At 41.3% G+C, this 18,145-nt stretch overlaps 2 protein-coding genes and 1 pseudogene across 6 annotated transcripts in view; 1 reads left to right on the top strand and 2 right to left on the bottom strand.

Annotated features, from left to right (window-relative positions):
• Window positions 1–7,325, top strand: part of LOC129089391 (electrogenic aspartate/glutamate antiporter SLC25A12, mitochondrial-like) — a 9,637-nt gene extending 2,312 nt beyond the window's left edge. For both annotated transcript variants that reach the window (XM_054596816.1, XM_054596818.1), the window contains exons 3-18: window positions 1–34; window positions 478–593; window positions 1,109–1,248; window positions 1,402–1,548; window positions 2,397–2,535; window positions 2,669–2,762; window positions 2,874–2,958; window positions 3,139–3,220; window positions 3,335–3,493; window positions 4,112–4,164; window positions 4,467–4,547; window positions 5,030–5,170; window positions 5,304–5,442; window positions 5,670–5,828; window positions 5,923–6,013; window positions 6,315–7,325. The exon at window positions 1–34 is cut by the window's left edge and continues 112 nt beyond it. In XM_054596816.1, coding sequence (XP_054452791.1) covers window positions 1–34; window positions 478–593; window positions 1,109–1,248; window positions 1,402–1,548; window positions 2,397–2,535; window positions 2,669–2,762; window positions 2,874–2,958; window positions 3,139–3,220; window positions 3,335–3,493; window positions 4,112–4,164; window positions 4,467–4,547; window positions 5,030–5,170; window positions 5,304–5,442; window positions 5,670–5,828; window positions 5,923–6,013; window positions 6,315–6,528 — 1,874 coding nt within the window. In that variant the 3' untranslated portion in view covers window positions 6,529–7,325. The remainder of the gene's footprint in view (window positions 35–477; window positions 594–1,108; window positions 1,249–1,401; window positions 1,549–2,396; window positions 2,536–2,668; window positions 2,763–2,873; window positions 2,959–3,138; window positions 3,221–3,334; window positions 3,494–4,111; window positions 4,165–4,466; window positions 4,548–5,029; window positions 5,171–5,303; window positions 5,443–5,669; window positions 5,829–5,922; window positions 6,014–6,314) is intronic.
• An 817-nt stretch (window positions 7,326–8,142) lies between these two features.
• Window positions 8,143–15,893, bottom strand: LOC129089392 (dynein, cytoplasmic 1, intermediate chain 2a-like). 4 transcript variants are annotated; one of them, XM_054596819.1, is made up of 16 exons: window positions 15,749–15,893; window positions 13,265–13,373; window positions 13,038–13,161; window positions 12,483–12,567; window positions 11,688–11,815; window positions 11,502–11,591; window positions 11,065–11,227; window positions 10,851–10,950; window positions 10,576–10,701; window positions 10,257–10,403; window positions 9,934–10,047; window positions 9,707–9,840; window positions 9,393–9,537; window positions 9,159–9,299; window positions 8,805–8,930; window positions 8,143–8,702 (listed from the first exon to the last, which is right to left on the bottom strand). In XM_054596819.1, the coding sequence occupies exons 2-16, from the start codon at window positions 13,370–13,372 to the stop codon at window positions 8,601–8,603; spliced, it is 1,833 nt and encodes a 610-aa protein (XP_054452794.1). In that variant the 5' UTR covers window position 13,373; window positions 15,749–15,893; the 3' UTR covers window positions 8,143–8,600. The 4 variants fall into 4 exon arrangements, with proteins under 4 accessions (XP_054452794.1, XP_054452795.1, XP_054452796.1 ...); XM_054596820.1 differs by having other exon boundaries at window positions 15,772–15,893; XM_054596821.1 differs by having other exon boundaries at window positions 15,808–15,893.
• A 446-nt stretch (window positions 15,894–16,339) lies between these two features.
• Window positions 16,340–17,796, bottom strand: LOC129089295 (uncharacterized; annotated as a pseudogene).
• Window positions 17,797–18,145: the final 349 nt, after the last annotated feature.

Below are 18,145 nucleotides of genomic sequence, written 5' to 3'. Positions count from 1 at the left end.
TCATTGCTGCTGTGGCCGACACCACAAAGGATGGGTATGTACTGACCCAAACACACACGCACTGTTTCACTCAGATTATCATTACTAATTGACAGTTTATTGAGCCCTGTCTGATAAGTACTTTCCATTATTTCCTTATTGAGATAAGATAAAACTCCCAATGACTCCCATTTGCCAGATTGTTTGTGCATGCAATTATGAGTGCACAAATTACGCACACATAGTGATTTAGTGTGTTGATCTAACACATTATACTAAACGCACTATATATTTGCATATCTTTTTAAATCCAAAGTAAAACATAGTGAAAACTGTCTCAAAGAACAAAGAAAATGTATTTTCTGTGAACTAGTCCTTTTTTTTAATACTGTATGATCTGATCTTTGCTTTATTCCAAAGTCTTTGATTTGTTTGTTTAACAATATATCAAATCTATATATTTTTTCTCTTCCACCACATATACACCTACAATGGCAGGCTGATCTCGTTCCAGGAGTTTCTAGCATTTGAATCGGTGTTGTGTGCGCCTGACACTCTCTTCATAGTAGCCTTCCAGCTGTTTGACAAGACTGGAACTGGAAACATTTCCTTTGGTATGGGTCAATGTGTTGTCTGTATTTTCATGTGGCTTTGTATTCAATTAATCCAAAAAAAATCCCCCCAAAAAAAAAAAAAAAAAAAAAAAAATATATATATATATATATATATATATATATATATATATAGCACTGCACACTGTGATGAAAGTTTTCAGCTATCTGCTTTAAAAGGATATTCTCAGATTTAAATACAGTAGCACTGAATCCATCCCTGATGTGTTTCTGTGCTGCGTCAACAGAGAATTTTACCTTTTTTCCTGCAGTGCACTGTGGAAACCACGTTGTTCTTAACATGGCGTTGTTAGCCAGATCACTTCTCATACTAAATCATTACATATGAATGGATTTGCATAATCTCTCTCATACACTGTTTCATCTCTTCATCTACCTTGAATTACTTTCTTGTATAACACACACACGCAAAGCTTTATGTTATGGCATTGAGGTTATATAATTTGTCCGGAAGATTTATTATTGATTTATTTTTTGAATGTGTGCTTTTGCTGCAGAGAATGTACGGGACATCTTCAGCCAGACCACAGTGCACCACCACATTCCCTTTAACTGGGACTGTGAGTTCATCCGCCTGCATTTTGGACACGACCGCAAGAAACGCATCAGCTACCTCGAGTTCACCCAGTTCCTGCAGGTGTGCCGCTTACACACACACACACACACACACACACACACACACACACACACACACACTGATAACATTTTATTCACTTTTCACTTTATCTATCTTTCTCATGTTTCACTACATACTATATTTACACACAGCCTTGTCGTGTAATGTTTTTAGGAGCTGCAGTTGGAGCATGCGCGGCAGGCGTTTGCCCAGAAGGACAAAGGGAAGAATGGCGTCATCTCCGCCATGGACTTCAGTGACATTATGGCCACCATAAGACACCACGTGCTCACACCCTTTGTGGAGGAGAACCTTGTCTCTGTGAGTGTGTGTGTGTGTGCGCATTGAGAGCTTTTTGACAATAATTTGAACAATTTTCACTGTGGCTGCAAAATATTCCCTTCTGATTGACCTTGAGGATGATTTTTATTTTCAGATAAACACATCTTAGATTGTTCTAATTTAGTTTCCATAACTGGAAGCTCATTCATTTTAGTTTTTACTGCGTAGCAAACTGTTCCAAGGCAAACAGGGACGGGAAGTTTTATATTTAACAAACCTTTAAAAACAATACTCGTGTTTTGATCACTGGCTAGTGGGAATATAATCCACTCTGACCTGTTGGGTCATGAAAATGAACACGCTCAACAGATGTAAATCCTGCTTTGCATGTTTGGTTAATAGCCTTAAAGGATAATACTGGTCATTCTAATTTTAATTATAAGCTTAGCTCAGGCTCTTAAGTGATTTCTTGCAATAGGTGTTTCCCTACATTCCCAGTGTAATGTCCAACACTTCTTGACAGGTCTAAATGTGATGGTTAACACTGAGCTGATAAACCTGATTTACCTGAGATAATTGTCACATAAAATTTTATATTCTGCTAAGATTAGCTGTGTAGGAATATCTTTTTTTCTTTTCTGTCAAGAATTAAATTAGTTAGGCACAAGCTGTAATAAAAGAAATGTGCAGTACAATATGAAGTAAAGGAGTAAAATTCCTCCTTAGCCCTGGTGATAAAAGAAAAATGGGTACAGTTTGAATTTAAATAAGGCCACATTGAGTAATATTTGAAACTGTGCATCTTGCTTTCTCATTAGGGTTAAATATAAGAGACAAAAACGTGTCGTTTATAGTGTACCTGATGGTCCCTGCCTCTCTTCTTCCAGGCTGCAGGTGGCAATACCTCCCACTTGGTCAGCTTCTCTTACTTCAACGCCTTCAACTCCCTCCTGAACAACATGGAGCTGATTCGCAAGATCTACAGCACACTGGCTGGCACGCGGAAGGACACGCTCGTGACCAAAGGTGCACCGATTGTTTACTGTGCTCACGTTATTGAGACGTTGTGTCTTTGACTTCCAGCTACAGATGTTACATGTCAGGAATGTCTGTGTTGTTATTATCAAGGTTATATTCTGGTATCTATATCTCTCTGCAGAGGAGTTTGTTCATGCTGCCAACAAGTTTGGTCAGATCACTCCCATGGAAATTGACATCCTGTACCAGTTGTCAGGCCTGCACTCCCCCTCAGGGTAACACTCACTCTGATACTCCGTCAAATACTTTATGGACAATTATTAAAAATATATTTTCTCTATGATGCCAGTGACTTAAATAACAGGAAATAAACCCATGTGTATCAGGCGCATGAATCTTGCTGACATTGAGAGGATTGCTCCGTTAGAGGAAGGCTGTCTGCCTCACCACCTGGCTGAAACCCAAAAGCAGGTACAATGATTGTGGCAGTCGGTATGTGAAACTCCTAATTTGAGATAAAATTGACGTCATTGACATAAAATCAGATCAGCAGTTTACCGTATAATATCTTGTTGTGATTTTTAAAATCACAACACAAACAATTTAGAGTATTTTCCTAATGCCCCTTTATGTGATTTTTCTTTCCATCAGGCCCATGGGGACGCATCCAGGTCTGTGTTGGTCCAGGTTGCAGAGTCTGCCTACAGGTTCACCCTGGGCTCCATCGCCGGAGGTGAGTTATCCTGTGGCCAGAGGCAGATGATAGTCTGATAGACGCACAGCAACATCTGATATGTCTAATTAGTGTTGGATATTAAGTGTGATTTTTGTTTGTGTGTTTGCACAGCTACGGGAGCGACAGCAGTGTACCCCATCGACTTGGTGAAGACTCGTATGCAGAACCAGAGGTCCACTGGGTCCTTTGTTGGAGAGCTGATGTACAAGAACAGCTTTGACTGTGCTAAGAAGGTGCTTCGCTATGAGGGCTTCTTCGGCTTCTATAGAGGTAAGGCAGAAAGGCACCTGAGATGTCCCCTGTCTGCAGACACAACCCCAGGGATTTCTCCTTTTATTTTGTTCATTCATCTTAGCTGTGTGTGTGTTACCTTCTCCAATTTTATATTACTTTTCCTCTCAATGCCTGTCATTTCTTGAACACATATCTGTTTTCATGAAATTGCAGTACTGTATGCAGCTGCCTCATTTGAATTAAAACATATATACATTTTACAGTTGAAGCATTTTATTTCAGGTACTTTTTGTCCACTAATATGCAAGAGTTCTAGAGTGTCCTAAAAAAAGACTATAAACATTTTCTATTTTACCTGTTAATGTGATGCAGCATCCTTCTGTGTCTAAAATGGTAGAATTTCTATTGCTGTGCACTTTTTTCTGGCTGTGCTGCATCATACTAATTACAAAACACTCTCATAGTGATCAGCCTTTATGTGTTTACATCATTTCCTCTCTGAAGCTTCCTCGTGTTTCTTAACATTAATTAAAGCTCTGTCGGTCTCCATCTTCATGTTTTTGAACTCAAGTCTTGTTTTTATCTTCTTATTTATTTTTTGCCTCTCTTGCAACTGTTGGCACAGTAATACTAATGAATCCTGATGCTCTGCAGGTCTGGTCCCTCAGCTTATAGGTGTGGCGCCTGAGAAAGCTATCAAACTCACAGTGAGTACCTCCCCTCACAAACACAATGCACAATCCTCCTCCACACCAATTTCACATGCATGCACACTTATTATTAATGATTTAATGATTAGCTTCTTTTGTAATGTACAGATTTAAAAGGAAATAAAAACAAAAGGGGTCCATAAAAAAAAAGTAAGAAGTCGAAAATATAATTAGGAAAAATTAAAGTTTAATAGGATGAAAAACATCACATTAGGGGAATTTACAATGGCAAGATGAAAATGATGGACTGATTTCTAGCTTTACTCTGAATCGTCTTTACTTGTGTTTGTGTCCCACAGGTGAATGACTTGGTAAGAGACAAGTTCACCGACAAGGACAACAACATTGCTCTTTTTGCTGAGATTATGGCTGGTGGTTGTGTAAGTACCATATCCCAAACATATTTATATTTCGCTCCATCTGTTTGTGAATGCATACATTAACACCATATGAGAAGAAATGCAGTCAATTATAGTTAGTTAGTTGTTAGGGCCATTAAAAAGTAACTCATGCATGCAGTTTGTTTATCTGATCTATTAGCCTTCTTGCAGAGTTCCAAATTACATTACTAACATCGGACAGCAATGCTAAATTGAACTCCGAGTTAATTTGCCATCGTCCAATGCAACATGTTTTTTTTCTGTTTGTTTTTGATAGCGTTGTTCATCCTTACACACATTGGCCCAGCTCACCTTACTGTCCGAGGAAATGGCAAAGTAAATGATTGATTAGAATACAATTTTTTTACTTTTGATACCTTTTCATGAGCAAGACTTCCTCAGCTGTGTACGTGTGAGAGGCAGGGGCAGTAATCTCTTTAATGTAATGCTTGAACAAGCTCCTCTTCTCCCTATTTATCCAGGCTGGAGGCTCTCAGGTGATCTTTACCAACCCTCTGGAGATCGTGAAGATTCGCCTGCAGGTGGCAGGCGAGATCACCACTGGACCTCGAGTCAGTGCGGTCAGCGTGTTCCGTGACCTGGGCTTCTTCGGCCTCTACAAGGTAAAGTGTCTTTGAATGTACCACAATCTTCTCTCGGGCCGCCCTGTGATGTTTTCTTGTGTAATTGTTGGTGTGAGAAAAGACTCCTATTTAATTGATTGGCACTCACTCTGTTTGGCTTTTATTTCTCTAGGGTGCTAAAGCTTGTTTCCTGAGAGACATCCCCTTCTCTGCCATCTATTTCCCCTCGTACGCCCACCTCAAGACCCAGTTTGCTGACGAGCAAGGAAGTGTGGGACCTCTGCAGCTTCTCACTGCTGGAGCGATCGCAGGTAACCTCAGACTATCACATAGAACAGTAAAGGCAGCCAGTCAGCGCTGTTCCAGCACTGTAATTTATCAAATACCACAATAGAGAAATGAACATTCAAATAACACCTTAGCTGCAAGCAGAATCAAGCAATGGTCATAAACTAGCTGTTGTTAATTATTAACGACTTTTGTACAGGTTTGAAGAAACGTGCGTCATCTGACTTTTTCTTAACTCTTTTTTTCCCAGGTATCCCTGCAGCCTCCCTCGTGACGCCTGCCGATGTCATCAAGACACGTCTGCAAGTTGCAGCGAGGGCGGGACAGACCTCTTACACAGGAGTCATCGATTGCTTCAGGAAGATAATGAAAGAAGAGGGCTTCAGGGCTTTGTGGAAGGGAGCTGGAGGTGTGTGTTGGTTTACAGTCATAAACAGTGTATGTCCAGAGATTGTTTTTATGCAATTAAGCCGTGTTGACTGGTATGTCTGTCTTTTCTCCAGCTCGTATGTGCCGGTCTTCCCCTCAGTTTGGTGTGACACTGGTGACTTATGAGCTCTTGCAGCGGTGGTTCTACGTTGATTTTGGAGGACAGTAAGTTGACCTTTTTGTTAATGGGGGAGAACGAGCAGTTAAGTCACTTATGTATCCTTTTTTTTAAACGTAGACAGGTAGGGATGTTGGGGAAGCGGATGTGAGGATGCATCATGCACTTGTAGGATCGTTGTAGTAGATGGTTTACCAAACAATCATTTGTTAGCATGTTATTTGTTTTGTAATTATATGAATCACATCCCAATCCATAGACTCTTACATGACTGGATTATGTTCACCTATATATGAGAAATGCCGTTATGTTTGTACAGTGATCACGCTCCCTCTTTCCTCTCTGCAGTCGTCCGGCAGGATCTGTCTCGACACCCAAGTCTCGTATCTCAGAGCTTCCTCCCATTAACGCCGACCACGTCGGAGGCTACCGCCTGGCCGCAGCGACCTTTGCTGGTGTGGAGAACAAATTTGGCCTCCACCTTCCCAAATTCAAGTCATCCGGCGTGGTTACCATACATCACCAAGAGCCAGTCGCCGCCACGCCGGCCCAGGCCCCATAGAGGTCTGAACCTCCATATCACTTTGCCATCCCTCTCCTCCTCTACCGGGAGCCAGACACTTTGATAGATACACAATCAAAACACGCACACAGTTGAAACACACTCCACAAATAAGGGTCATATACAAACAAACACCAGGTGACAGTATTCTCCACTGGTCCCCACCTACAAGTGGAGGTGGAGAGCTGGCTACAGCTGTGGTTGTAACCGAGCAGATAGCGACGGGACCAGATCGCTGACTGCGTCGTATCTTCAGTGGCTGTTTTGCTCCTGGCGTCTCCATATTTTGTGTTCTTCTCTCCAGCATTCGTATAAAACGGAGCCTCAGCACTCCTCTCTCTCTCTCTCTCTCTCATGACAAGCTGATTTGATTTTTATTCTGTTTTACGTCTGATACTGAGACTTATCTTATTGGACAGCGGGCATAGAAAATATTAGATTGTTCAGCATGGTGTTGGGCTTCACTCTCGATTGGTCCTTCCAAAGGAGGCTATATACTGTACATATTGTATAACTGAAGTGGGACAGCACATTGACGGAAAAGAGAACGTTACAGGACAAAGGTCCGTAACGTTCAGTCGGCATCATTATACTGTAACTTATGTTGTGGCAATGTGCGACCTTCGGTCCTGGTCTCTGAGATTCACTCTTACTGATGTACAGAACTTTTCATTCAAGTGTTTTCTTGATTAAAAACAAGAATCATGAGATAAGAATTAGATATTAATAAATTAAATGTAACACAATTCAGTCAATGTATTTTATTGAAATAAATCATCCATATGGTTTTAATTTTACCAATTGAGTTTGAGTTTTATTCCAATGGAAAAAAAAAGTGCAACCATTATCTGTATCAGTAACAGGAAAGAATACAGTACAGTTAGTCTATGCAGAATACTGATCTTGTTCACGTTATATCATATATGGTCGCAACAGTGCATTTCAAGCTCATTTTAAACATTAAAGAGAAAGCGTTTGAGGCTGAAATTTCTACCAGTCTGCTGAGGTTGGACTGCTGCATCCTGGAGGGAATTAACAATTGGATGGAAAAGTAAAAGAATGAAACTCAATTCATGTTCTGTGGTAAAAGGTATACTAGTTTCCAACCTCAGCTTTGCACCTTCGTTTAAAACTAAATGTAGTTTATTTAGATCCTCATAAAGAGGACAAGTCAGGAAACTGTTCCACTACTCATTACACAGGGACGGAGTATAAAACAATAACCTTTGGTACAGAAATCACTTAAATTATACTAGTGTCAATAAATTCAAGGCAAGTATAGTAACAAGATTTTGCCTGGTAAAAAGCTTGTAGTGCTAATCTTAGTAATGTACTAAAGCTTTTAGTACAAAGCAGCATTTTTTTTTTTTTAAACAATACACACAATTTTTAAATAAGTGCAACCACCAGAATAAATATTAAATATTGTAGTGGTTGAAATGTAAGAATGACACACTTCTGCACCGGCCAGAGTGTGCATGGTTAAGCACATTATCTGTTTTAGTCATCAAATTCAAGTGCTGCTGAGGATACAGAGGATCTGATAGAGATATGTCAGCTTTTCTTACTTTGTAGCTCTGCTGAAACACTTAGCCAGCCATGTGCACAAGCGTGTCTGGAAAATAAATATTAAAATATGTAAAAACACTCAAATGGTAATAAAAAGGTGCAAGTATAAAGGTTTGCATATTTAAAAAAGGGCTGAGTTGGTTGAGGCCTCAGGAGAAGAGCAGTTTCTGGAGCCCTGAGGATCTTCTCAAAGCTAGAAGTCACATCTATGCTGAAAATCACTTCCCTGTATTCCTTTGCCGGTTTAACTTTCTACCACATGACATTCACCGTCCCTACAAACGTACTCTAAAGCTCTCACATTTAACAAACCCATCAAAAACTGTCTTTTCTATCCATTCTAGCTCTGCAAATCTCCTCAGGCCAATTCATGTAGAAGATAGGTGGAAAAGCTGGAAGCCAGAGAGAGGTTACTCCTCTGGCAGTGTCGGGTAGTGTGCTATAGGTGGCGTAGTGTACTGGAGAGAAATGTATGAGCTGTTGTCAGTGTGGCGATCGTAACATCAGACGTTGGCCAGTTCCTCGGCTTCGTCTCGGCTCTCATTGATCTCAGCCAGCGTCCTGACAAAGCGCGTCCACTCGTCAGCCTTAGGCACGCATATTTGCTGCGGAGAGACAAAGACCGACACATGTAAGCAGCATGTAAAGGAAACGCTAGAGAGAAAGGACAGATAAGTGAATCATAGTAATATGAGATGACGTCTCACCTCCCCGACGTCGTAGACCTGCACCTGCCCGTCTGAGTCCCCGGTGGCTATCTCTTTACCAGAGTGAGCCCATCTAACACGGTTCAGTGCTGGAGCGCCGTCCACACACACACTGGCGGTGGGAACCTTAAAAACATAACCCAGTTTACAGATTAATGTATAGTCAGCAGTGTTCCCCAATCTTAGACAGCCAAATGTTAATGTGGCTCATAGAATACTATTATGAACTTTAGCTCTAAATGCTATGATTTATCCGTAGGCAGAAACAAAAAAGCGTGCTTCCTGGAATGTCAAACTATGAGTGAATGAAGGTCTTATTTAGTGAATTGTGTGTGTGTGTGTGTGTGTGCGTACTTCTGTATCATTATTGAGGTTCCACAGGTCCAGACGTCCGGCCAGGTCCACACAAGCAAACAGAGCAGGGTGTGTCGGAGACCACATGGCATCATAGACGTAGTCACAGCTGTCCTCGAACGAGTACAACGGACGGGTGCTCTGAAGAGAAGAACAGGAAGAACAGAGACTTAAAAAAGTGACTTAAAAGTGGATTTAATAAAACAGCTTGCCAAGTGAGTGTAAATATCTCACCTTAGTGCTCCAGAGTTTGACAGTCCAGTCAAAGGAGGAGGAGATGAAGAGATGAGAGAAGTCAACGGGTCCTCCCGCGCTGTGGCAGCTCAGCCCGGTCACCGGACCATGATGGCCCTCAAACACCTCAGTGATCCCCGCCTTACTGTAACACACATCATAAATAACCGTCAGGTGCTCTGCTAATTACCTTCTTCCCCCCCAAAGGCTTTTCCAGAATTAGTTGGAAGTCACAAAGTTGCTTTCACATCCTGGTTGTAAATCAGACAAAAAGTATTTTGTGCTAATGAGGACAAAGGTCAAAGATCAGACACCTCCCGTGGCGACACGCTGTGTAGACCGAGCCGTCCTCGCTCCCCACCACAAAGTTGTTCACATCGCCCAGAGGAAAGGCCATGGAGGTGACAGCCACCGCTTTGCTCTGTTTGAATACCAGCTCCAGACTGTCCTGCAGGGTAAACAACGCACAGGGTCAGACGCTACCGCCTGATATTCATGACAGCATGTCTGTCATCAATCTATCCATACAAGGTAAATGTACCTGCGGCTGAGAGAGCATGTCGAGGCTCCAGGAGCACATTTTGCCATCGGTGGAAATGCTGATCAGGTTGTTAGCATTTTGGGTTCCCACCACGTTCACACAGTAAACTGGGTGCTGAACACAGCAGAGCACAGTTAGAGGAGTAAAACGACACACACTTACCAGGAAAAGTTAGCCAGATGTAAAGATGCAGAGAAACAACGGATTGGCTACCACAAAAACACACAGTTGTGTCGATCATTTTGAAAAAACCTTAAATGAAATTTAAAAAAGTTTGTGAGAGTGTTTAGACATAAAGGTGTGTGTGCAGTCTGGTGCATTACTGTGTGTGCAGCTGCAGACAGGGGAGTTCTCTGGACAGGGGTGCGCTTGTTGCTCCTGTTGTCCCATAAGACAATCTGTCCGGAGTATGTCCCACCCACCACCAGGTTGGGGTGGAACTTTGCAAACCCGGCCGACATCACCTCTGACTAGAGGAGGAAACAAAATAAAATTCGATGTAAACTCTTAAAGTCTGGAATTGAAACCAGGACATTGCTGTACTGCAGTAATGCAGCATGCACTGTGACCACACCGCTAGGAAGGCGTGCACCCACGTACACTGTCTTCATGCTGGTGGTTTGTAGCACAATTGCAAGTTACCTGGCAGTGGAAGATGTACTCGGGTGTGCCCTTCTTGTACTTCAGGTTCCAGACCAGTGCCACCCCGTCAGGCTCATGGGGAGCGTCCTCATTGTTGTTATACGAGGCCACCAGCAGCTCTGGATACTGAGAAGAGCATAGCAATAATCAACATATAGTATTTTACAAATTATTTTCAGTCAGCCTTTTCTGACTGACCCTCTGCCAGGTGTGCGGTTTTTGGACATGTAATAGGATGAATTTCTCTGTCGGGATCAATAACAAATATCACACACCTGAGGTGACCAGTCCAGACAGGTGACCACTCTGTTTCTAGTCCAGCGCTCGTCTGCAAACTGTCTGTTGAGAACCAGCTTTGCACCTGCTTGCAAATCACTGCAAGAGACAACCCCCCCGCCCCCAAACAAGAAAACAATTATCCAGCCTGCCTTTCCATCATTAAACTTCGATTTCAACTATTTAAACAACAGTTGTTTTCGTGTGCCTCACCCTTCCTTGTCCTCTAGATCTCTGCCACTGTAGTCGAAGCAGACGTCCACATGCTCAGCAAGAGCTCTCTCCACAATTCTGCTGCCTCGTTCGAAAAACGACAGGAAGTCCTCGGAGTGCAGGACCTGAAGCTTCTCTTCTTCTGTCAGCTCTTTGGGAGTATCTATACGCATTAATGAGAATTCAATAAAGATATAAGAAAGATTTGTAAAAAAAGATCTTTACTGGTAACATATTGCATATACGTAGCTCAAAATCAGTACTGGTAAGTAAAAGTAAGTTTTAAGGCCTGACAGTTGAGACTGTTTTTCCCCATTAAGCAGCATTATTAAAGCACAGCTGATTTCCTGGCATAGTTATTGGTATCAACAATTAACAGGCCATCAAGAACCAGCTCGCACTTTGAGACTTTACATGTTACACACTTCGGTCCTTACCCTCCTCTTGCTGTTTGTCATGTTCATCTTTCTCCTCCTGGGCATCCCCTGCAACTGCGGGAGCATTTATCTCCTCATCCTCTTCCTCATCTGGAAAACAAACAGATTTGATTGATTTTCATTCCATTTGGATTAAACCAAGGTAGAAAGTTGGGAAAACGTGTTTTTGTGTATATGTTTGTTTACCTGCTTTTTGATCGCTGTGTGTCAGTGCCTCGGTGGGTGTCTGTGTTTCTTTGCAGTAGGACACTAATTCCTTCGGGGCAAATTCCACCTGAGTCACTTTGGACATGCCCAGCCTCACGGCTCCACGTCTACACACACACGCACACACACACACACACACACACCATGTTGGAAATAAGGTCACACATACAGAGGTTTTCAATGCAAAGCTGAACGGAATGCAACATTTTTACATGTAGAGACATAAATAATGATGCACAGACATAATACTAACACATTTAGACAAATCTAAGATGAAACCACAAAAACTGAATAAAGTTGGAAGACAAGCTAAAGGAGAGAGGAGGAGCAGTACCCCATCAGCTCAGAGTCGGAGTGGAGTTGCAGAGTAGAGGGGTCAGGATCCCAATGCAATGTCCTACAGCCAAACCACCAGATGGTGTTAGTTAGAGAAAGACGGGACAGACAGAAAGAAAAAGGGAAAACAAGGGGATGAAACAAAACGCAAAAAGACAGGCAAAAAGGTAAGCCAATTAAGAAATGTGAACGACAGCAGACAGAGAAGAAGAAAGACGGAGAGAGAAGAAGAACGAAGTGCGTGTTAATTGAGAAAACGTCAGCGTGCCGGTGAAAAGGCAAAGAGGAGAAGAGGTCAGAATTCATCGAGTATATTTACCGTGTTAATACACACAGACTTGGCATGCAGGTACAACCCTAAATAACATAAAAATGAGCTTCAACAACCAATCCTTATCTCCGTCTCTCACAATCACACACACACTCATGCACACAGACCTTGGTCCGGCGTTTCCATCCCCAGAATCTTGGCTTCCCGCATCGCTGCCCACTGATTTGTTGGAGGGAGACATGGGGGCGGGGACTAGGTAGTGAAACAGACATGTATCTTCTGTTACTACCCTCAGGGGCTGAGCTGTGAGAGTGTGTGTGTATATAAGTCAATGAATGGATGAGCAAGGAGTGAGTGAGGGAGAGAGTGAGTGAGTGAGGGAGGGAGTGAGGAAGGGGGTGAGGTATGGAAGAAGTGTGTGTATGAGTGAGTGAGTGAGCGAGTTTGCATGCAGTAAGGAGGACAAAACACAAACAGACAGACAAAAGGGGAGAGAAGAGAGAATGAAAATAAATGGCAGGCAGGTTTTAGGTGTCATGCAGAAACATATAAAATGTTCAGATATTGCGGGGGGAGGGGGGAGTGACAGAAACCAAGCCAGACCACAAAGTTAGAGGTGACTTTTATAAACACTGCAGTTCCATTAAGCAAACCAGAAAACTAGGACAGATAAGTGAGGGTGAAAGTTAAAAAATAGAAGCGCGCAGTTATCGTGTGTTTACCGTGGGATAAGTCGGGGGTGATGCCGACACTCTGCAGCAGCACCTCCGCCTCCCTCCTCTTCCTCTCCAGGTCAGAGTCTTCATGACCTCCTGAGGAGCCACCACCAGCCTGCTTTGAGTCTCCCTACAGAGTACAAAACAAGCTTAAAAAACAAAGCAGCAGCCGAGCAGGTTCTTGAGTGATAACAATATTAGAAAACGTTTAAGTTATTGTTTCTACCACTTACATCCTTCTTTTTCTTCTCCTCCTCTTTTCGCTTCTTCTCCTCTCGGATCTGGGCGATCCGTTGCTTCTTCCTCTCCAGTTCAGCCTTCAGCTCGCTCTTGTCGGACATACTGCAGGAGGAAGAGAAGATGTTACGGGGCACTATAGAGACTCTTCAAGAAATACTTCAACCCTAGCTTTTGTATTTTTTTCTCTTTGAATTCTTATGAGTTAATTGGTTATGGTTCATCAGTTTGCTTCACTCATAATTAGCCCTGGATCACCAGGATCCTCAACTAAATATCAGCAAATTAATACTAGGCTTACAGGGTGTCTAGTAGGATTGCAACAAATATTTTTATTACTTCAATCTCACCATTACTTTTCGATCAATTAATCTTTGGTCTAAAAAAAATCACAATTTCACAGAGCCCTATAAAACAGTCCAAAAACCAATGGTAGTCACATGACTATTATTACTAAAAGCAGCAAGTTATCCACTGGAACCATAAACTGTTTGGCCAAAAAAAACAACGGAATTGACTAATCAACTATCAAAACAGTGGCTAATCATCTTCTTTCATTGACTAATCATTTCAGCCCACCAGATATCACCTTGAGCAATCACAGTGAAGGGGAAAATAAATTCCTTTTAAGGGACATTATTATAATCTTATTATAATAATCTATTTGCCCTAATTGCCCTGCTAGTCCATGTGAGCACTTAAAGTGCATCTACCAACCAACACTAATGTATTTATGAACCCTGAGCAAGGAGATGGTTCGGACAAAGATGTTCAATTTGCAAACGCTTCAAAACTTCACTGCAGATCCATTTTAGAGTCGAAATGATAAGTCGATAAAATGATTGATCCAACTTTTTTGATTAACGGTTCAGCCATTTTTGAAGCAAAATTACCAAAATTCTCAGTTTTCAGCTTCTCAGAGCTGAAGATTTTCTGCTTTTCTTTGTTATACAAACTAAGTATATTTAAGTGTTGGAGTGCTGCAACAAGAAATGCGATTCTAGACTAAATGATTAATATATATATTGAAAAACAAATACAACAAATAATGATTGATTCCAGTCCTCTTTTTGATGCAATATTATCTTAAACATGTAGAAACACTTAAATTACTAAGACATTAAAATCATGTAAGAAGAAAGCAAGCTTTTTATAGGCTTGCTCTCTTTAGACTGAGGCAAAGTTTGTAAAAGAAAAAAACTTCAATAAAAGTGGGTGCTGAGTTTAGTGAGACGGATATATTCAACAATTCAAATTAATTCATTAAACACTTTCACCAGTAATTCAGCTTTACCAGTATGAAAACTACACAAAACAGTGCTGCAATATTAAGATGTTGGTGTTTGGAGCAGTAACTCAGTAGCCCTGGGCCTGTCATACTGACAACATGTGAACACCAGCCAGCTGTTGATAACAATGTTCTCTTTATCTATTTTCTCCTCATGAAAAGAAATGACTGGGAGGGTGAATTATAAGAAAAATATACTAACTAAATCTCTTAGGCTAGGTAACTATAAAATTATGCGGTTTTACAGTTACCTATAAAGAAATAACATTTATTTTTACAATCAACACTTGAAACGATGAAGGAACTTGCAAATGACAAGGTAGTACAAATAATGTAAACCAAACTTCCAAAATCATTTTACCTCTTTACTTAAGATTTAACATATTTCTCTTTTGTTTTACAAAATGTACCAAAACACTGGCAACAAGGAAGATCTTGGGCAGATAATAATGAGAATAAATCATCATACCCTCTAAACTAAAAATAAATCTGGTTTACACTATTACTAAGTTTGTTTACAGTATATTTATATACAGAGGGATCCATAAAGTGCATCTTTGGATGGATGGGAAAAACAACACTGAATGGAAATGCTACAGAAAAGCAGAAATATAATTAGTTTATTAGACTCTTACTCTCACACATATGTTAAAGGTCAGAGCTAGCAGCGTTTTAGAAGGTGTGGCTATCGTTAGTCACGTCAGCACACCAGCTGAAGACATCATCATCATCATCATCAGAAGATCATATTCATGTTAGATTTGTCTTGTGACATTTTTATTGCTCCAACACCAGCCCAACCCCCGTTATAAACCTGCAGATAAAACATTTAAACTCGCTATTGTTTCCATTGCATTGTTTCTTTCTTCATCACAAATCGCGTATTTATTGAATGCTTAATGTTATGGAGGCTTTCTTCTGGGTCAAGGCTTCGTCAAACATTGTTATAATCGTATTCACGGCCGCACTGTCAGCACAGACAGCTAGTTCATCTCTGCTAGCATGCTAACCTAGTTCATCTCTGCTAGCATGCTAACCTAGCTCATCTCTGCTAGCATGCTAATCTCCATGGCTACCCGGCGGGCCTGCTGTCACAATGAGCGACTAACGGTAGCGTCGCAAAACCAACGCCCACTGTCCCGTCTACTGACACGTATTAAAGCAACACGGTTACGAAAGCATGATAAAATACCTGGTATCAGATATTAGATTTACGTTGACAGATGACAATAGAATCCGTTTTTTGCGTGCCTTAAGCCTGAAGAGGAGAGATGGTTGAGACTGATGATGCTGGAAGAGAGGCTGTTGGATAGCTTACAGCGGTCTTCTTCTTCGTTGGTTGGCCGCACAGCCATTAAAGTGTAGTATCACTGCCCCCTACCGGCGGAAGCAGGGAAATAAGTATTCAGATCCTTTATTTAACTACAATTATTACTACTCCAAAATTCATAAATTACGTATAATAGTCTAGAAGTAGATGTAGAATGTCCCATTCCAGAGTCTTAAATAAAAAAAATATTATAATATATGATTATTATAACTGTTGATTAACATGTAAGCATTTTAATGTAGTAGCTTCCTGAAATTCAGGCAATTTAGGCTACTTTACTTACTGTTTGGTTGTTTAGCCAAAACAATTAAAAAAAACTGAAATTAAATATACAATCACATATTTATTTCCATTTGTCAATCATTTTTTTATTTGTTTTCAATGTTTTTTTTCCATTCAAAAGTTTTTGTGCATTTCTTATGAACACCCATACAAATCAGTCATAGTGTGGTTTGTCATGTGGCAAGCTATGAACGCAGTGAAAGCATTTTCTACATGTCTGTCCTGTACAACATTTAATAATTTGCACGATTTGAATATAACCTTTGTTTTTAATGTGGATTTGCATAACAGTCCTGCCTTGGTTTGGTCTTGCAATTTAATGTTATAGTCTTACCCTGTACGGAGGGCTATCATTTCTTAGGCGCTTTGTTTTTACTGTGGTTCAGGAGCTGGATCGGCATAACGAAAGGGGTCATAAAGGTCACGTTTGAAATCATAAGGGTCGAAGGAAGGGTTTTTCTGGGTGGCTGGTTCTTCAGGCACACTTTCCTCGACCTTTGCTACTTCCTCTTTCTCCACTTTCTCTTCAGCAGGTGCCTCTGGTGCAGATGTTTCCTGGATGGGGCGGGGAGGGTGATCGACAAGGCAGTCAGGGTCCCAGTAGGGATCGCAGTCATACTCCATACCTTTAACAGTGATAGTAGGAGGAGGGGGAGGTTCGACAGACTTTTTAGGAGCCGGAGGAGCTTGGGGTGGTTTGGGAGGAGCAGCAGCGGCTTTTATCCCCTCCTCCGTTTTGGGCATGCAGGCGGGGTTGACTCGTGGGTCACACAGTACTGCAACAGCCCCTGTTGGCAGGTAGACGATCTGAGGTTTGCACAGTGGGTCTCTGGGGTTACACAGATAGATCCTCTGAGCGTTCTCCAGAGGGTCTGGTGTAGGGGCAGGGGTGGTGGGGGAGGAGGGGGCTGAGTGCTAGTAGTTGGTGGTGCTGTGGTAGTCAGCACACCCATCACACTTTGGTAACTGGAGGCATCTGGGCCATAGGTTACCTCCAAGTGACGCATCTGCTGATACAACATCCTGATCCTGTCGATCTCATAGAGCTGATAGAGAAACATATCAGAGAGGAAATGAAAACAAGATGTTTTTGGCTGAACAGTGTTATACAAGTAAAACCACATATATGAGAATCTCAAATCAACCCCAACTTACTCCTTCAATGTGTCCAATACTGTTGTAGAAACGGTAGTAGGACTGGAAATCAGGCGTGCCTCTGTACCACTTTGGATCAATGTTCCTCTTTGGTCGAGAATTGGTCAAAAAGTCATGTGCCTGAGCAGAGCCAATGTTAACTTGATTCCCTGTCGAAGAACACAAAATCAGGAACTGTAAGGGGAAAAACAATTACAATTTGAATTGCAATTTGTAAGGCAATATGATTATAATCACTGAAAAGTGCATTATTATTGATTATTTGCACAGTTTACAGGATTGCCAGTGTCTTTCCAGAAATAGCTGCACTTAAACTTCATTATTTAATTTTCATTCACTTATATATTATGTTCAGTAAACTAAAATGATAAATAAAAAATAGACTTGGATCACAACATGATTATAATCTGCAAGAAGGTGGTGGATTAAATACCTCCAGGATTCTTTAGTTTCATCAGAGATGTTGCTTCAAGCAAACCTGGAGGGAAGCAGAGAATATATTAGATACCCAAACAACGAAACTCTAACTCTGCAAAGCAGTACACAGCAATAAAAGGAGACACTCAACTTGTGACTATATGAACAGTGCTATCAAGAGATACAATTCAATCCATTCAATCTCATTCATTTTTTTATTGGTGTGGTTTAAACTAAAGAAGAACCATTTCATGCATTTTACTTTGACAAACCTGCCATTAACAGCACGGACCAAAGCATCTTCAACAGGGATGCCTGGGAAATCATCCTCGACATCTGAAATAGAAATATCAAGCAAAACCTAGATTATTTTGCATTCTGTCTTGCGTCAATAATGTCATTCAT

This window comes from Anoplopoma fimbria, chromosome 3 (genome assembly GCF_027596085.1).
Source record: "Anoplopoma fimbria isolate UVic2021 breed Golden Eagle Sablefish chromosome 3, Afim_UVic_2022, whole genome shotgun sequence".
Classification (NCBI taxonomy): Eukaryota; Metazoa; Chordata; class Actinopteri; order Perciformes; family Anoplopomatidae; genus Anoplopoma; species Anoplopoma fimbria.
Note: the sequence above shows the minus strand (reverse complement) of the source record. Positions and strands in the feature narration are given on the sequence as shown.